The sequence below is a fragment of the Mus caroli genome, chromosome 9 (assembly GCF_900094665.2).
Source record: "Mus caroli chromosome 9, CAROLI_EIJ_v1.1, whole genome shotgun sequence".
In the NCBI taxonomy this organism is placed as follows: Eukaryota; Metazoa; Chordata; class Mammalia; order Rodentia; family Muridae; genus Mus; species Mus caroli.
In genome coordinates this window covers 54,406,510-54,421,648 of record NC_034578.1, presented here as the reverse complement: position 1 = coordinate 54,421,648, position 15,139 = coordinate 54,406,510, and the positions used below count along the sequence as shown (strand labels likewise).

At 42.0% G+C, this 15,139-nt stretch overlaps 1 protein-coding gene across 1 annotated transcript in view; it reads right to left on the bottom strand.

Annotated features, from left to right (window-relative positions):
• The window catches only part of Edc3 (enhancer of mRNA decapping 3), a 42,179-nt gene that overhangs the window by 22,966 nt on the left and 4,074 nt on the right, over nt 1–15,139 (bottom strand). The window contains exons 2-4 of the mRNA XM_021171667.1: nt 14,223–14,403; nt 11,255–11,574; nt 13–348 (exon numbers count right to left, since the gene is read on the bottom strand). Coding sequence (XP_021027326.1) covers nt 13–348; nt 11,255–11,574; nt 14,223–14,386 — 820 coding nt within the window. The 5' untranslated portion in view covers nt 14,387–14,403. The remainder of the gene's footprint in view (nt 1–12; nt 349–11,254; nt 11,575–14,222; nt 14,404–15,139) is intronic.

Below are 15,139 nucleotides of genomic sequence, written 5' to 3'. Positions count from 1 at the left end.
GGCCTGACTTACCCGTGCAGAACTCCTTGCTCACGCTGTGTGGTACTGTGATCCTACGGTACACAATCGGCTCCGATTCCAGGATGTTTTCATCATGGCGGTACCTAGCAGGACGTTCATTTGGGACACCCCGAGAACGGGAGCCACTTCTCCTCTCATAAGTGTCGATCTCCTCAAACACAGCCGCCTTGTCAAAAAGGGCCAGGTTCCCCTCAAAGTCAAAGTCTGTGTCTGGGATCTCCTCGATATCATCTCCAAAGCACTCGTCATCTTTATTCTTCATCTGGCCATTTTTTAAACCACTTTTCTTTGGAGTTGCCTGGTTTGGGTGCCTGCTACTAGATGACCCTGGGGGGAGGGGGGATAGAGAACAAAATCAGTGTGCAATGTACACTGTCAAAGGAAGAGGTTAGTCATCTTGGAGAGTAGAGTCAAAGAGGAAGGCGAGTGTTTCTGTATCACATTAGTAGCAAAAAAACAAAAACAACAACAACAACAACAAACAACAAGCACACAAATCTCACATGGAATAATCAATCTGAGAAACCACCCAAATAACTGAACATCAAAAGGCAGCTGTCCTGAAAAACCTTAATTAGTGCTTCCTTTCAGAAGGGAGGAGATGACAGAAGTTTTGTTTATTGAGGTTATTAATAAATCCCCCAGGCTGGCTCTGAACTCCCATACAGCTTGGATCACAGCGTGCACCACCATACAAGGCAACAGAAGCTTATCAAATACCACCAGGTACAAGAATGGAGCCCATGGGAAAATGCTGTCCAGCTCTTATTCTCTGCATAACCACCAAGGTTCTTTCTGCCCTAATTTACCCTCAGGTGAGACCACAGCAGGCAAGAATCCAGACAACCGATCCAGATAGTCTGAAAGGTCTTTCAATCCTTGTTTTCTCAGAGCTTTATCTCCTCTATATAAACATTTTCCAAACTTCAAAGACAAGCTGAGCACAACACACATCAACACTGTAGCACCCAACCACCCTGTAGAAACAGGGTGGTTTAGACTCTACTTGGCTGCTATAGGTCAATCAACGCTTCTTTTGCCATCAAAGAGAAAGTCCCATACATTTCTCCAAACCAACCATTTGCAGAGAACCAAGAATTATCTTTATAAATTACACCTACACATCATTTCAGCTCAACTGCATTGCTCCTTTTCACAATCCCTCCATGGACCAAGAGCTTTTCATAGTTTTGTCATCAATGTGTAATCTAGAGACTGAGGAAACAGCAATCATTAGAGTATGTGCTGAGCAGACATGACAGCCTGAGCGTGGATCCCTAGTACAGATAGAAAAGCTGGATGCAAGGTGGACACGGCTGTAGCTGAAGGACCCTGAGAGCTATTGATGACCCAACCAGCCCAGGCAAATCCGCAAGTCCCAGGTTCAATGAGAGAGATTCTGTCTCAGAGACTGGAAAGGAATGAAAGTGGGCACCCAGTGTTGACCTCTGGCTGCACATGCACATGTGGATGTGTATTAGCATGCACACACGCATAAAAAACCACACAGACGCACACATACACAATGTACATGCACAGTTACAGTTTGGGGATGGGTTGAAGCCCAGCTGGCAGAGTGCTTGCCCTGCATGCACTAACTCTGGTGCCACACCTGTAATCTCCACAATGAGAAGGGGAGGCAGAACTCAAGGTCACCTACTGGCAGAGGCCACATGAGATCTTGTTTTAAAAAAACAAAACAAAAATCCAGAGTTACATATAGTCTTATATCTCCATTAGACAAAGTGTTCACAGCACAGCTTCCAGGCAGTCAATACACAGCTGACAAATTAATCCACACTAGTGAAGCTATTTTAACATTATTAAATATTATAAAGTATAAATATTATACAAGTATAACTCATGTTTTCCTAATGCTTGGGTATGGAAAAATTTTTGCTGGTTTTGGTAGTAGGGAATCTTGTGATTTCGGTCTCTGAGAAAAAAACAAAACACAATGAAAATACTGAAGGGGAAAGAGTAGCTGAGATACCACTGACAGTTCAGATTATAAACCCCTAAAAGGGAGAATAATTCAGAGAGTAGACTAAATTGCATTTTCATCAGTTTGTCAGACACTTCCCTGAGGCATGCTGAGCTGCACAGCCAAGGGCTAGGAACAGACTGTGCACAATCAATACTGACTACAGAGAATAAAGTATACCAACAGTGAGCACGTGGTGTGGACTCAAATCTTAAAAGGTCCTCAGGTGTGTGTGTGTCCAGAGGAGGACGTCAGCTGTCCTGCTCCATCACTCTCCAGCTTATTTCCCGAGACGGTCTCTCACTGAGCCTGGAGCTAGGCTGGCAGCCCCAGAGATGCCCGTCTCTGGCCTGCACAGGTTACAGACACAGGTAGCCATGCTCGGATTTCACTTGGGTGCTGGAGATCTCAACTCAGATCCTCACACTTCCACACAAGCGCTCCTACCCACTGAGATGTTTCCTCAGCCCAGAAAGTTATCAAGTGCCACAGAGCTATGGGTAAGAAATAGAGCTAGGTTAAGAATGGGAGAACAGGCATGAAAACACAAAGTTAAAACAGTATGCGATCAGGAATATTTGCAGTTAGAGGGCAGAAAGCACAGGACAAAAAGTCCATCTCTCAAATAATCAATGCACTGGACCAATATGAAATCAAGTCCTTATGAGGAAATAGGCACTAATAGCAACCCAATACAAATAGTAGCCCAATTCCAATAGTAACCCAATGGCCTCTCCAGTAGATGTGCTCATCCCAGGTCCAAACAGGACAATCCACTGGGATGCAGAAGATATCACAAAACATTTTATTACTCACTTGTAAGTAAAAACTGTAGGAAATTGCACTTCATGAATTTACTATGCTGATATACACTGGCATCCCTATGAGGTTTCATGCCAGCAAATCACTATCATTTCTGAGGTATCTGGAGAAAAACCTGGGATTCTCTACTTAGTAAGTCTGTACATTCAAGTGCTTTTTGTTTTTGTTTTTGTTTTAAAACAAAGTCTTGGGACTGGAGAGATGGCTCAGTGGTTAAGAGCACTGACTACTCTTCCAGAGGTTCTGAGTTCAATTCCCAGCAACCACATGGTGGCTCACAACCATTCCTAATGAGATCTGATGTCCTTTTCAGGTGCATCTGAAGACAGCTACAGTGTACTGAGATATAATAATAAACAAATCTTTAAAAAAATAAAAAGAATATGTTATATTGTTTGGTATGCAACACTACGGAAGGCAGCAACACAAAGACTGCTGCATCAACAGGCAATACTTACAGGAGCCAATCAATAGCTCTTATGACTATCACAGAAATGTATATATCTGAACACAAGAAACTTAACAAAGTAGTATCAGTTGACAACAACAAGAAAGTTACTATAGTATGTTCTTAATTAATATCACACTAGCAAGGTCATGCTCCTGAAATGCCCAGCACAAGCCAACGAAAATAAGCCTAAGTGGCTGTCCACAACAGCTTCTCAGCATGCTGACAGCACGCCCACCACAGAGGCAGCAGGTTTCATGACAGAAAATGGTGTCTGCCCTGAGATACTGGGCACTGAACCCGAGTTTTGGCTTAGCTGTAGAACTCTCCAAATTTAACTTGCACCCAGGGCTGTTTATTTAGATTTCAAGTATCTGTGGCTTGTGCTCTCTCTCCACAAGAGTATCCACTCAAGAGCTATACTCTAAACTAGAACTATCCATTTTCCCAATACTATCATCGATATTTTTTCCAAGAAAATACTAACAAATCCCAAGTCAGGAAAAAAAATGATTAGGAAATAAAATGACTTGGTTTTTTAGCGAAAAGCAGGTAAGCTAGCCAGTCAGTTGTCAGTCTCGCAGTTCCTTAGACTTTACTGCAGATCCTTGCGCGTCCCTGGTGACTAAGCATGCTCAGTACTCGGCTCATTTCGCCCATGGGTCTGGCAATGCATTTAAGCAGGCTGGCCTCTGGCCACTGAGAGAACAAGGAACGTCCCTTGGGAAAGATAAACAGTCCTTCCCAGGCTTGCATACCTTTCAAACAGGGACCAAGCACTAAGACTGGAAACTGGCCTTCCTGTGCCATTTTTCTGCCAGCCTTTGATACACAGGCCCTTTGGCCAGAACATTTTGTAACAAGCCCACAGTTGTGTAACCCTAGTGTCACTTACTAACTGGCTTCTGTCATGCATATAGTATAAAGAGGAACTTTGTCCTATACTTAAGGTTCTAAAGGGTGCCTGATAGTCAAACGGAAATATTTTGGTTCAGACTCAGAATTTATGACAGAAAGTCTGTCAACATTGGAAACATTCTGATCATTTACCAAATTACAGCCCTATTCTTTCCAGCCTGGCAAACAGACAAGCACCCCCAAAGAGATACAAAGTCAAGAGGACTTCTAGTAGAACCATGGAACCCTATGTTCCAACCTCAGGCGACTAGCAAATCTAATAGTTCATTAAAGCCCAACCACACTGCAACAAGCTAACATCAACATCTGTCCATTTAAAAGGTTTAATTATACGTTCCAATTTCTATCTTCAATAGAGGAAGGGGGAACCTGGCACCAAGTAACATAATGTTGTACCTATGATTTTATATTACTTCTAATTTTGTGCATATGTGTTTCCGGACTGGAGTGGGAAATGCCTCAGAGGCCAGCAGAAATCATTAGATATTCTGGAGCTGGAATTACAAGCACTAAGAGCCCCCAAAATGTCTTATCTGTTAGACAACTTCTGCTTGTATAAAAATGAGCTCAGAGCCCTTTCATGTTCTATGAACAAAAGAACCGTAACAATTCAACAGCATGCAGCTAATAAATGACTGCCACATTCATGACACTGTGATTTCAGAAGAGTGTTTTATCAGTCTCTAAGAGCCGTTACTTTCAGCTGACATGGGACTTAAAAAAGAGTTTTTTTTAATTTTAAATTTATTATTATTGTATGTTTGTGCACATTTGCACCCAAGACACAATGCCCGTGAACCTCTGATCCTCCTACTTCTACCTCTCAATTGCTGAGATTACAGGCATGCCCACAAAGATCAGTTTATGTGGCCCTGGGGATCTACTCCAGGTTTTCATGGTAAGCATGCACTCTGGCAACTGAACCGCATCACCAGCATGACAAATATGATTTTTACCCACACAGAAACCTACATACACTTAATAAACCTTAAGTGATTTTCCTCATCTGGACCATATGGTTGATCCTCCCATGGCCTGAGCATCAGCTCCCACTTCCAGGATCCTGCCCTGTTTGAGTTCCTGTCCTGACTTCCTTCAATAATGAATAGCAATATGGAAGTATAAGCCAAAGAAACCCTTGACTCTCCAGCTTACTTTTTGGTCATAGTGTTTCATTGCATCAATTGAAACCCCAAAGACACCATTCAAACAGTTAAGATATTGTATGACTTAATCTGACATCCTGGAAAGTGAAAACTAGAGGACTGCTAAGAGAAAGTGGAAACAAGGGAGGGGCAGCTGAACAGGTGAGGCACAGAAGCCTGGTTAGGACACTGAAACTATGCTATATGGAAACTGAATGACAAACGTTCCACCATGCACTTGCCAAAAACCCATAAAACATTATAGCAAAAATATTCAAATTACTCAGTAGGTTTGAGGAATCCCAAGATGGAATGAAAAATGGCAACCATCTGTATTATGAATATAAGAAACAAATCAACATGGGTAAAAAACTCTTGAGTAACCCGGAAAATAAATGGAATATGTAAGATGAAAGGCAAGAGTAATCACACATATGCTTACATTCTCTGTGACAGTCTCCCACAGGGCTGGGGAGTACAAGTTAGTAATTCTGATATAAACTGAGTATTCTCCATCTGAAATACTTGGGTTCAGAAGTGGTTGGGATTCTAGGAATATCTGTACATACATAAGCCATCCTAGGAATAAGACCCAGAACTGAACACAAAATTCATAAATGCCTTTTTCACACAGCCTGAAGGTGATTTTATATAATATTTTTAGTATACCTGATTTTGATGGCAACCTGAGACATGTGAATAGGTATGGAATTTTCCAATTGTGACATCATGTCACTATTCAAGTGTCAGATTTTAGAGCATTTTAAACGTTAGGCCTTCAGATTAGTGGTGGTCATCCTGTATCACTACACATACACTGAACCAAGTAATAAACAGATGGCAAATGGTGGGAGTCGAGTTTCTCACTGTTGGCGTGAGGGATGGTAATAAGTGAAAGAAGGTAAAAGTGATCCATAATGCATCATTTGAAGAGATGGCTCTCAGTTGGAAAGAGCCGGACCCACATGGAGGCTCACAACTGCCTATAACTCTAATTCCAAAGGATCTGATTGACATCCTCTTTGAACCTCTGTGCCATGTGGTACACAAAAATTCATGCAAGCAAACACATAAATAAAAATAAATAAATCTTTAAAAATACTAATCCATGAATGTATTAGTTTGTTTCCTGTTGCTCTGAAAAACACCATGACCAAAAATAACATGGAGAGGAAAGGGTTATTTGGCTTACCCTTTCCAATCACACAGCTCATCACTGAGGGAAGGCAAGGAAGGAACTCAAGCAGAGTAGGAACCTGCAGGCAGGAACTGAATGAAGCAGGGCCATGGAGGAATGCTGCTTACTGGCTTTCTCTCCATCATTTGCTCAGCTTGCTTTGAAATACAACCCAGGACAGCTGGCCAAGGAGTGGCATCACCCATGGTGGGCTGGGCGCTCCTACATCAATCATTTGAATCAAGAAAATCTCCAACAAAAGTGTCTAAATGGAGGCCACTCCTTAACTGAGTTTCCTTCTTGCTAGGTGACTGCAGTTTTGGTCAAGTTCACAAAACTAACAGACACAATGAGATAATGGAATAATGTTGGAGATGTCAGTACAGACTCACATTTAGCATAGTAAACATGGTTCCAGACATAAATATTTATACACATTTATAAATATAGACACGTCTGTTTCTTTGCTGTCAGTTATAAGGATGACAGTAATTAGCAATGAGTAAACCTACTGGTTTTAAATACCAAAAAAAGGAGACAAGGAGCCTGATTCATTTCAGGCTAAGGCAGAAAATGCACAAGATAAGCCTCAAGTTATCTTTAGTGTCATAAAGGAAGTATTAGAGAATAAGAAACTATTTCCCTGTAAAGTGTTCCTATAGCCAAAGCTGAAATAATATGGCACCAAGTGGCAGCTAGGGACACAGCTCATGACACAGCACCTGCCTAACCTGCAACACCCTGAGTTTACTCTCCAACAGCAACAAATAATTATAATAGAGTAGGGGCTGGGGAGATGGTTCAGTGTGGTGCTATGTAAGCATCAGGACTTTAATAATTCAGATCCCTACCATATACCCAGACAGACAAACAGACAGACAGACAAACAACAGACACACACACACTTGAAATCCCAGCATTAGGAAGTAGAGACAAGAAGACCATAGGAGGTCAGTGAGCAGCCAGTCTGGTCAACTGGGAGCTCCAACTTGAGTAGGAAACTCTGTCTCAAAAAACAAGGTAAAGTGCAGAGTGTGACCGAAGGAAATACCCAGTGTAAACCTCTGGTCTCTACAAGCACACACACATGGACAGATCAGCATACACAAATGCACAGTGCACACAACAGGCACATACACACATAATCAATGAGCCAAGGACAAAAACCTACTTCTACTACTATCAATGAATCAGTAAGACAGGTATGTTGACACATACCTTTAATCCCACCATTCAGAAGGCAGAGACTCACAGATCTCTGTGGGTTCTAAGCAAGCCTTGTCTACATAATGAGTTCCTAGTCATCCAAGGGCTACATAGTGAAACCTTGACTCAAACAAAAAAGGGCATAAATAAATACACAGGGTAGGGATCTCTGGTACTGATACTTCCAAATAGTTTATGGAGACTTTGTTCCAACAGTAATTTTTCACACTTTGGATTTAGGCTACACAGAATTATTTTACAAAGGACAAACTCAACGTGCTATTTTAGTCAGGTGACCAAAGTCACTGTGGAAAGTCATTATTACGGTCATTACACAGACCCTTGATACACTATAATAAAATGGTATTTTACCCTTTGTGTTTTTCTACCCAAAATATACTAAACTAATCACAAGAAAAATATCAACTCAGGGGCTTTCTACAAAATAAATGACCAGGGTGTATCAAAAGTATCTGTCAACAAAAACAGGAAAGCCTATGGCTCAAGTGATGGTTTAGTGATTAAGAGTATAAACTGCTCTTCTAGGAGACACTAGCAGATCACAGCCTACTATAACTCCAGCTCTAAAGGATCCAATGTCTTTCTCTGACTTCCTTGGATACCTGTATACACACACATACACACACACACACACACCCCAAAATAAACAAACAAACAGACAAACAAATATATAGTCAGTTAAAGATTAGTAATTTCTTTCTTTTTTTGTTTTTCTTTTTTTTGTTTTTCGAGACAGGGTTTCTCTGTGTAGCCCTGGCTGTCCTGGAACTCACTCTGTAGACCAGGCTGTCCTCAAACTCAGAAATCTGCCTGCCTCTGCCTCCCAAGTGTTGAGATTAAAGGCATGCGCCACCCACCCGGCTTAAGATTAGTAATTTCTAAATGTAACAGATGTTAAATAACATCTAAGACAAGACATTAGGGTAAAACATGGGCAACCTGGATGAAATATGGACTTCATTCAAAAAAGACTAAAATCCACGTGGCCTGAGTCATTCTCTATGCAAGCATTCTAAGGAACACCTTAGAGTGCACAAGCACTACTGCAAGCATTTTAGTCTTCTGTTTTAGGCCATCACTAATTAATACAGTTGCTTTACAGGAATTTAAATTGCCTAGAAATATTCTTTTTATTGCTTTCTTCATTTACAGTAGGCATTTCTTTTTCTTGTTTTTGTTTGTTCTGTTTTAAATGATTTGTTTTTACTTTATATGCACTGGTGTTTGTTTGCATGTGTGTCATCTGTCTGAGGGTATCAGATCCTGGAGATTACTGTGAGCTGCCATGTGGGTACTGAGAATTGAAGCCAGGTCCTCAGGAGACCAGCCAGTGCTCTTAACTGCTGAACCAAAGTAGGCATTTCTAAAACTTAAAATGTTAGGCTTGACACAAATGTCACATCACAAGCCAGAACTGAAGCAGCACACTAAAACCTTACGACAGGGTCACTGGAACCAACAGTGAGGAGCCAAAAGAACAGTAAGTGGCATCTGGAACCTTCCATAATCAGTTCTCCCACATGGGCTCTAGAAAGCAGCTCATTCTAAGTTCTGCCTTTTAGTAGGGAATGCCTTGGTTTTAGTATGACTCTAGTTTGATTTTATGTGTTAGTGAATACACACTTAAAATTCCTAATATATTTGCTTCTAGATATAAAATGCAAGAAAAGAAAGAACAGTGTGCTGGACCGTCAACCTGACACAGGCTGGAGTCACCTGAGAGAAGTGAACCTCAATCGGGAAAATGCCTCCATGGAATCAGCCTGTGGGCAAGCCTGTAGCCCACTTTCTTAAGTTAGTAATTGCCTGGGGGTGAGGATGGGAGTCAGCTGATGGTGGACAGTGTCATCTCTGGACTGGTGGTCTAGGATTCTATGGGAGGACAGGCTGAACAAGCCATGAGGAGCAAGCCAATAAATAGCACTCCTTTGTGGCCTCTGCATCAGCTCATGCCTCCCTGCTTGAAGTTCCTGTCCTGACTTCCTTCATGATGAGCTACAATGTAGAAGTGTACACTGAGTAAACCCTTTCCTCCCAAGTGGCTTTGGTCATGGTGTTACATTCCAACAAAAGTAACCCTAAATGAGATAGTTTATCATTTATAAGTACTTCTTAAATATTTATTTTTATTTATATGTATGTGTCTGTGTGTCTATGCATATATACAGGTATCCAAAAGACAGAAGAGGACCTTTAGAGCTGGAGTTACAGGCAGTTATGAGCCATTTGACGTGGGTACTGAGAATTAAACTCAGGTCCTCTGTAAACATAGCCAAAGTGCTCTTAACTACTGAGCTTTCTCTCCAGCCCTTGAAGTAATTTTAAAAATTGTATCTATTTTATTACTTTATATGTATGAGTGTTTTGCCTACATATACACATGCACACCACATGTTTACCTGGTACCTTTGGAAATCAGAACACAGTGTCAGATTCCCCTGGCACTAAAGTTACAGAAAGTTGTAAACTGTCCTTTGCATGCTGAGAATTAAAATGGAGTCTTCTATAAGAACAAGTGCTCTTTACCAACAGGCTGACTATCCAGCCTCCTTAGAAGTAATTTTTAAAAGAACATTCCTATGTATTTAAGGAACATAACAGATGTGAACAAATCTGTTATGTCTCAAAATTACATTACTCTAGTACATATGTTTAAAAACAGTACAGGTTCTAGTGACCCATCTATGGTTCTGTATCTGTTACTAGCAAGCAAAACCAGAGTGTAATATATATCAGTAAGTGCTTTCCTCCGTGGCCTCTAGGGGGGACATTAACCACAACGAAATATAAATTATCAGTCTGGGAGCTGGTGATATTGTTCAGAAAGTAAAAAGGTGGTTGCCACCAATCCTGTCAACCTGAGGTCAGTCCCTGGACCCACACGCTGGAAGGAGAGAACCAACTCCTACAATCTGTGCTGACTTCCACATGCACATACTTGCACACATACACATAAATAAATGTGCTTTAAAAAGAAATAAAAGTAAAATACTCAATTTAGGATAGGGATGGAGCTTAGTGGCAGAATGCTTGCCAGGTATGCAAGGCTCCAGGCTCAGTCCACATCACCTCAACAAACAAAACAAATAAAATGATCAGCTTGCTAGAAATGAAAGGTAACAGTGAGGCCTACACTAGTTCCCTCCTCTCTAAGAACAGAAGTCTACTCAAGACTTAGCTGGAACAGCCCAAGTAGAGTCAATTCAGACATCACAACCACCACCAGTTATCAGACTTAAAACGTCAATACGGCACAGATCCTCGACCTTTCCTGAAGGAAGAAAAGCGACACCGTGGGCAAGAAGCTTGGGTGTACCTCTAACACCTCACTTCCTCTGCCTTGGTTCTTGAGGAACTGGCCCTGGAAGGGCAGAAACAACTGTGTCTCCGTGGTACTCTGCAGGTACCCCCTTTACATGAGTAATGAAGGATTCCCGGACAGAGCGACAGTAGGTAAGTGTTTACAGCCTGAAACACGAGGTTATGAAAGACAGCAACCTGACTATACTTACAGGAGTTGTGCCGACGACGGAAGCTTTTGGACTGACTCAAAGATTCCATGTGCCTGTCCACATAACTCTTTGAGCACTGTTGCTGCTGAGGAGAAACGGCAACATCCTGGCTCTTCACATCTGTCCTCTTAGGGATGCTCTGAGGGGCACTACTGGAAGAGGCTGGCTTCTTGACCACCTTGCCTGTTCCATTCTGACTGATATTCATTTGGTACCCAACACCAGAAGGGCCTAATTCTGTCTGATGAAGGTCTCCAACCTGCTGGTTGTCTCCAGGACCTGGTATCTCCAAAATTTTTAATTCTGTAATATCACCTGCCCTGAAACACACAAAAATCCAAGTCTTAAAATTATAAAAGCAATAGGAAAGTGGTAAGGATGAAACTGGGATTAAGAGAAATCACCTGCACTCTGCAAACTACATTAACTCAGGGTTAACAGGAAAAACTAAGAAAAGTAGTGGAACACTTACAGACAGTGCTCAGCCACCAACTTTCAACTCATGCACTACTTCAGAGAACCAGCTGTTAGTAACAACTCTATAACTATCTTAGATTTCCAGAATGCTAGTGGCTTTTTAAAATTCTTTCACCCACTCGCTCCTTCAATAGGTACATATAATGCCCTTACTATGTGATAAGCCCTGGTTATGAGCAAGATACAGAGTGACATAGTACTTATAAGTAACTCAGTCTGAGCACTGGAAAAGACATGTGCAGTGAGCAGTAGGGAGAAAGATATCCCAGCCAGAGAGTCAGAGACTAGGAAAATCTGACATTGTCCACAGGAAAAATGCTTGTAGAAGGCCATCGGGAAGGTAAAGTGATACCCAAGGGCCAGATCATAAGCACATGGGTTTTTCCATGGCAACAGGAAGCAGGGCGAAACCAACAGAGCATTGCAGCTCCAGCCTAGAACCCTACATCTGGGAGGCAGAGGTAGAATCATAGCAATTTTGAAGCCAGCATGGTTTACATAAAGAGTTACAAGGCAGCCAGGATAATACAGACTCTCCTCCATCTCGTTTCTGCTTCTCTGCGCTGGGCAGCTCCTGACAGGAACTTTCTTCTAAACTCCAATAAAAATGTCCTCTCAAGCTTATCGTTTTGGGGAAAATGTTTATCATGAGTCTTAAATTTTCTTTTTAAGATTTTGTTTTCTTGTCGGGCAGTGGTGGCGCACACCTTTAATTCCAGTACTTGGGAGATAGAGGCAGGCGGATTTCTGAGTTCGTGGCCAGCCTGGTCTACAGAGTGAGTTCAGGTCAGCCAGGGCTACACAGAGAAAACCTGTCTCGAAAAAACAAAACAAAACACAAAAAGATTTTGTTTTCTTAGACCCTGGGCATGGTGGCACATGCTAATGGATCTCTCTGAGTCCAAGGGCAGCCTGGTCTACTCTACACAGTGAGTTCCAAACCAGGCAAGGCTATACTTTTGAGACCCTGTTTTTAAAAAGTTTTTTTCTTGGGCTGAAGAGATGGTTCAAAGGTTAAGAAGCCTAGCTGGTTTTCTAGAGTGACACATAACTGTCTGTAATTCCAGTTCCAAGAGATCCAACGCCTTCATCTGGACTAGTTAGGCACCAGGCACACGTGTGGTACACAGTTATATAATGCAGACAGCTACTCACATTAAGAAGTTTAAGCCGGGCGGTGGTGGCGCACGCCTTTAATCCCAGCACTTGGGAGGCAGAGGCAGGCGGATTTCTGAGTTCGAGGCCAGCCTGGTCTACAANCTCCCTTCCCTTCTCCTACCCGGCCCTTGGCACTTACCCACCAGGAGTTTGACGTCTCGGACTGTGAAATCAGGGTCTGGCATCCTGGAAAAAAATAGGGGTGAGCATATGTAATGTAAATGAAGAAAAAAACTGACTGACAAAAATAAAAAAAAAAAAAAAAAAAAAAAAAAAAAAAAAGAAGTTTAAATTTTTTAAGATATTCTTTACATTTATTCATTGCGTGGGGGGAAGGGTAGAGGTAGAGGGGACAGAGTGTCACAGTGTGCACCTGGAAGTCAGGCGACAATGTGCTGGGGTTGGTTCCAGGGACTGAGCTCACTTGCTGAGCCATGTCGCCAGTCCAAGTCTTACACTTCTGACTTTGGTGAAAGGTATCAACAATATTATAACCAGCCCTCTGGAGGAAGAGTCCTGCAAACAAGCTTGGTCAGCTGTAGGTCTTCAATTTGAGATATCTTATAGACTATCCAACTGGGAAAGACCAGGGGACAAAGGATCTACAGTTCAGGCACGGAGTTTCAAAGGACAGAGATCTGTGTTCTTACTAAAATACGTAACAAAGGACACAAGGTTCCCTAGAGCCCAGCCAGCTTAAACTGTGGGCTAAGGCACTATATGGAGTCACACAAGTGAACGCTTTGAAAAAACTTGGTGATAGTGAAAGACTTCTGACCATGCAATGACCAAAAATGAGTTCAAAACTCATCATGAATCCAGTGTATTTCTGCACACTTGGCATTGTGCATCCTGTCAGGCCATCCAACACAGAACCACTGCCTCAAATACCTCAGCTCAATTTTTTTAAGACCACTGTACATTATAAATTGTATGGTTTCTACTTTGGACAGCAACAGTGTACTCATATATAATAAATAAATAAATAAATAAATAAATCTTTTCAAAAAAAAAAAGTCGGAGAAAAAAATTAAAAGCCCTGATCCAAAGATTAACCAGAATAAACCAATTTTCGACCCCATCCCCACCCCACCCTCGCAAAAGAAGAGAAGGGGACACTTCTGGATTTGGCAGTTAGGTCATGTGCAAGCCTGGCAGGACACAGTACAGGATGACGACTGCATTACAGCACAATCTCCACTGAGAACAACAAAACTCTATGTAAGGTCCGCATGACTATAAACTCTCCTTCCTGACAAGACTCAACCCCAGTCAGCCTGTCCAGCACCCAGCCCACCAGGCTGGATTGAAGAATGTCAGTCAGGACACTTACCGAAAGGTGACTTCTGGTACAAGACACTTCACCCCATTGTGGAAGGGCCGAGTAAGAGAAATGGTCTGGCTGACCTGATCCACTGCTGATACTCTTCCCTGGTAGACGCCCAGGCTGTCTCCACAGTTGATGGACACAATACTGCCTAGCCAATCCATAGCCATGTCTCAGATGTGAATCGCTGCAAAGAGAAGCAACCAAGTCTGTCAGGCTCTATACTCAGTGCTGTTTGATAGCACTCTGCTACCGAGGAGACAAAGCATGAAAATAAAACACATCAAAAATGAATCTTTGGTAAAAAGTGAGGTGTAAGGGCACACACTTCTGCTTTATATTTGTTTTTGTTTTTTTGAGACAAGGCCTTATCATGTTACTGGCAGAACTAGAACTTATTATGTACACCACAGACTTACAGAGATTGGTGTGTCTCTGCCTCTTGAATGCTGGGGTTAAAGGTACATACCACCATGCCCAGCTTAAAACACCTTTATTCCCAGTCAAGTGGATCTAAGTTGAGGCCAGGCTGGTCTTCACAGAGTTCTAGGTAACCCATACTACACAGTGAGAACCTGTCTACAAAATCAAAAACCTTCAGTAGGAACATGCATATTAATAAGCAATATTGATATAAGACCATGTAGACACCAGGTGGTGGTGGCACACTCCCTTAATTCCAGCACTCAGGAGACAAAGGCAGGTAATTCTCTATAAATTTGAGGCCAGCCTGGTCTATAGAGCAAGCTCCAGGACATCTAGGGCTACTGAGAAAACAAACAAAAAACAAAGACTGTGTAGTTGTTTAGAGTGTGCATTACAGGAAACAGTGCAAAGTCTTACAAAAGAGAGAAAAAGTTTTTCACTGAGCAGTGGAGCAGTATTTACCTAGCAAGCAAGGTTTCTTTTCTTTTCTTTTCTTT